The following is a 1,762-nucleotide window of genomic DNA, read 5'->3' as shown; positions in this document are numbered from 1 at the left end:
AGTACATGATGATGGACAATTTTTCATATTCAAGAAGTTTCCAAATTTGTGACGACGTGGTACGTGGAATTTACTCTTCGAGATATTTTCAATAATGTATAGCATGATGGGTAATTTCGTAGATTCAAGAAATTTCCAAATTGGTGATGATGTGGCATTACTCTTCGAGATCTTTCCAATAATGTATAGTGCATGAGAAATTTTGCATATTCAAGAAGTTTCCAAATCGATCATGATGTGACTCGGAGAGGGGAGGTTCCGAGTGGTATTGTGGCTGAGTGGTATTGTGGCTGCTTTGCGATCACAAGCTACAATGCCTTTGGCAAAAAGACCAAGGTACCTTGCAACTACGGAAGGATCTATCATGTGAAAAAAGAAATCTCATGGTATTGGGGCCTTTATATGACATTATTATGGCATGACTTGCAAGGGGGGACTTGCAAGAGGGATGCCGCAGAAATTAGCTGGAAGATGATGTCTGGGCTCTTATGTATGTCCTTGTCCTTTTGGATATGTCATAATGTTGCTGCTCTAAGCATGGCGATTGGCCATGGGGTCCTGCATATCATATGAGATGGTATGAGATTGAAAGCCGGGCTTTGACTAGACTCAGCAACAAAGACATGAAAGCCAGGCTTGAAGTTTAGTCTTTGAAAGTGGTTGGATAATGCGAGTCACACAGAGTGAAGAAAAAATGTAGAAGTTTGCAGAATCATGTGGGGTTTAAAGTCTTGCTTTGTGGGCTTTGCAGGTGGTTGGATAAAGCAGCAGCAACGGGGACAAGTGAGGGAGCAAGAGGTGGCCAAGAATGGAGCAGCCATTGCACGGTTGAACGAGTGGAAGAGGTGAAGAGTGTATACCGGCTGGTGCCCTTCTGGCTGTGCGGCATCTTGGTGTCCTCAGTGATGGCACAGAAGGGCACTCTCTTTGTGCTGCAAGGAACCACCATGGACAACAGGGTGGTGGGCACCCTCCTGTTCCCACCTTCCTCCAAGGGATTGTTCAGCCTCACAACTGTGGTGCTCTCTACTCTCATGGGTCTCTACTCATGGGCGATCGCGCCATGCATCCTGCGCTGCAGAAAGCACAGAAAAGAAGTTTCTTCATGAGAAGGTGAAATTATGTGTGGACAAGCTTGCTCATGATGAAGAGAATCTGGGGTAGTGGGATTAATCACTTGATGAAAAGAGCTGCAAGCAATACATAGGCCAAAACTCAACATTGCCTAGTCCAACTACATGGGCAAGGCATTGATAGATTTCATAGCTCTATTTGGAGTACACAGACATCATTCCCTAGCCAACCCTATTGTAAATATGTTCTTAGATTGTGGGCAAGGCATTGATAGATTTTCCAGCTCCACTTGGAGTGTCAAGGCATTGTCGCCAACCTATTTGTGTATATTTTCTCACTAGTTTCTATGAATAGATACATAGATAGTGGTCACAAGGAATTGTTTGGTTTGCCATTACTTAGATCCAATCTCCTAATTTATCCTAGACCCCAAAAGAAGGCATGTAATCCTAGACCATACAAAATCTCTAAAAATCTTAAGGAGTTGCATTGACATAAATACAAACCTTATTTCACTCAATCAACATGCCATAAGGTTTTTAGAATGCTTTGGAAAGGAAAAAAAGGATGTGCGTGCTTATGGGTGTGTGTGTGTGTGTGTGTGTGTGTGTGTGTGTGCACGCATAAGAGTGGGTGTGTGTAATTCCACAAAAAAAAAGGGTGTGTGTATGTGAGGCAATATGTTGAT

At 43.1% G+C, this 1,762-nt stretch overlaps 1 protein-coding gene across 1 annotated transcript; it reads left to right on the top strand.

Moving 5' to 3' along the window:
* Positions 1-282: 282 nt before the first annotated feature.
* Positions 283-1,446, top strand: LOC147614421 (protein NRT1/ PTR FAMILY 8.2-like). The gene is made up of 2 exons (XM_086780962.1): positions 283-336; positions 752-1,446. Exons 1-2 carry the CDS (start codon positions 314-316, stop codon positions 1,107-1,109), a joined length of 381 nt encoding a protein of 126 aa, XP_086637088.1. The 5' UTR covers positions 283-313; the 3' UTR covers positions 1,110-1,446.
* The last annotated feature ends 316 nt before the right edge of the window (positions 1,447-1,762 follow it).

This window comes from Cibotium barometz, chromosome 42, assembly GCF_041138505.1.
Source record: "Cibotium barometz isolate CiBa-2024 chromosome 42, ASM4113850v1, whole genome shotgun sequence".
Classification (NCBI taxonomy): Eukaryota; Viridiplantae; Streptophyta; class Polypodiopsida; order Cyatheales; family Cibotiaceae; genus Cibotium; species Cibotium barometz.
The sequence above is the reverse complement of the archived record's forward strand: the minus strand, read 5'-3'. Positions and strand labels throughout refer to the sequence as shown.

Bases quoted from the DNA above. Each gene is read 5' to 3' on its own strand.
- LOC147614421 (XM_086780962.1), top strand. From the start codon at position 314: ATGCCTTTGGCAAAAAGACCAAG. The intron at 337-751 runs GTACCTTGCAAC...TGGGCTTTGCAG, and splicing joins CCTTTGGCAAAAAGACCAAG to GTGGTTGGATAAAGCAGCAG.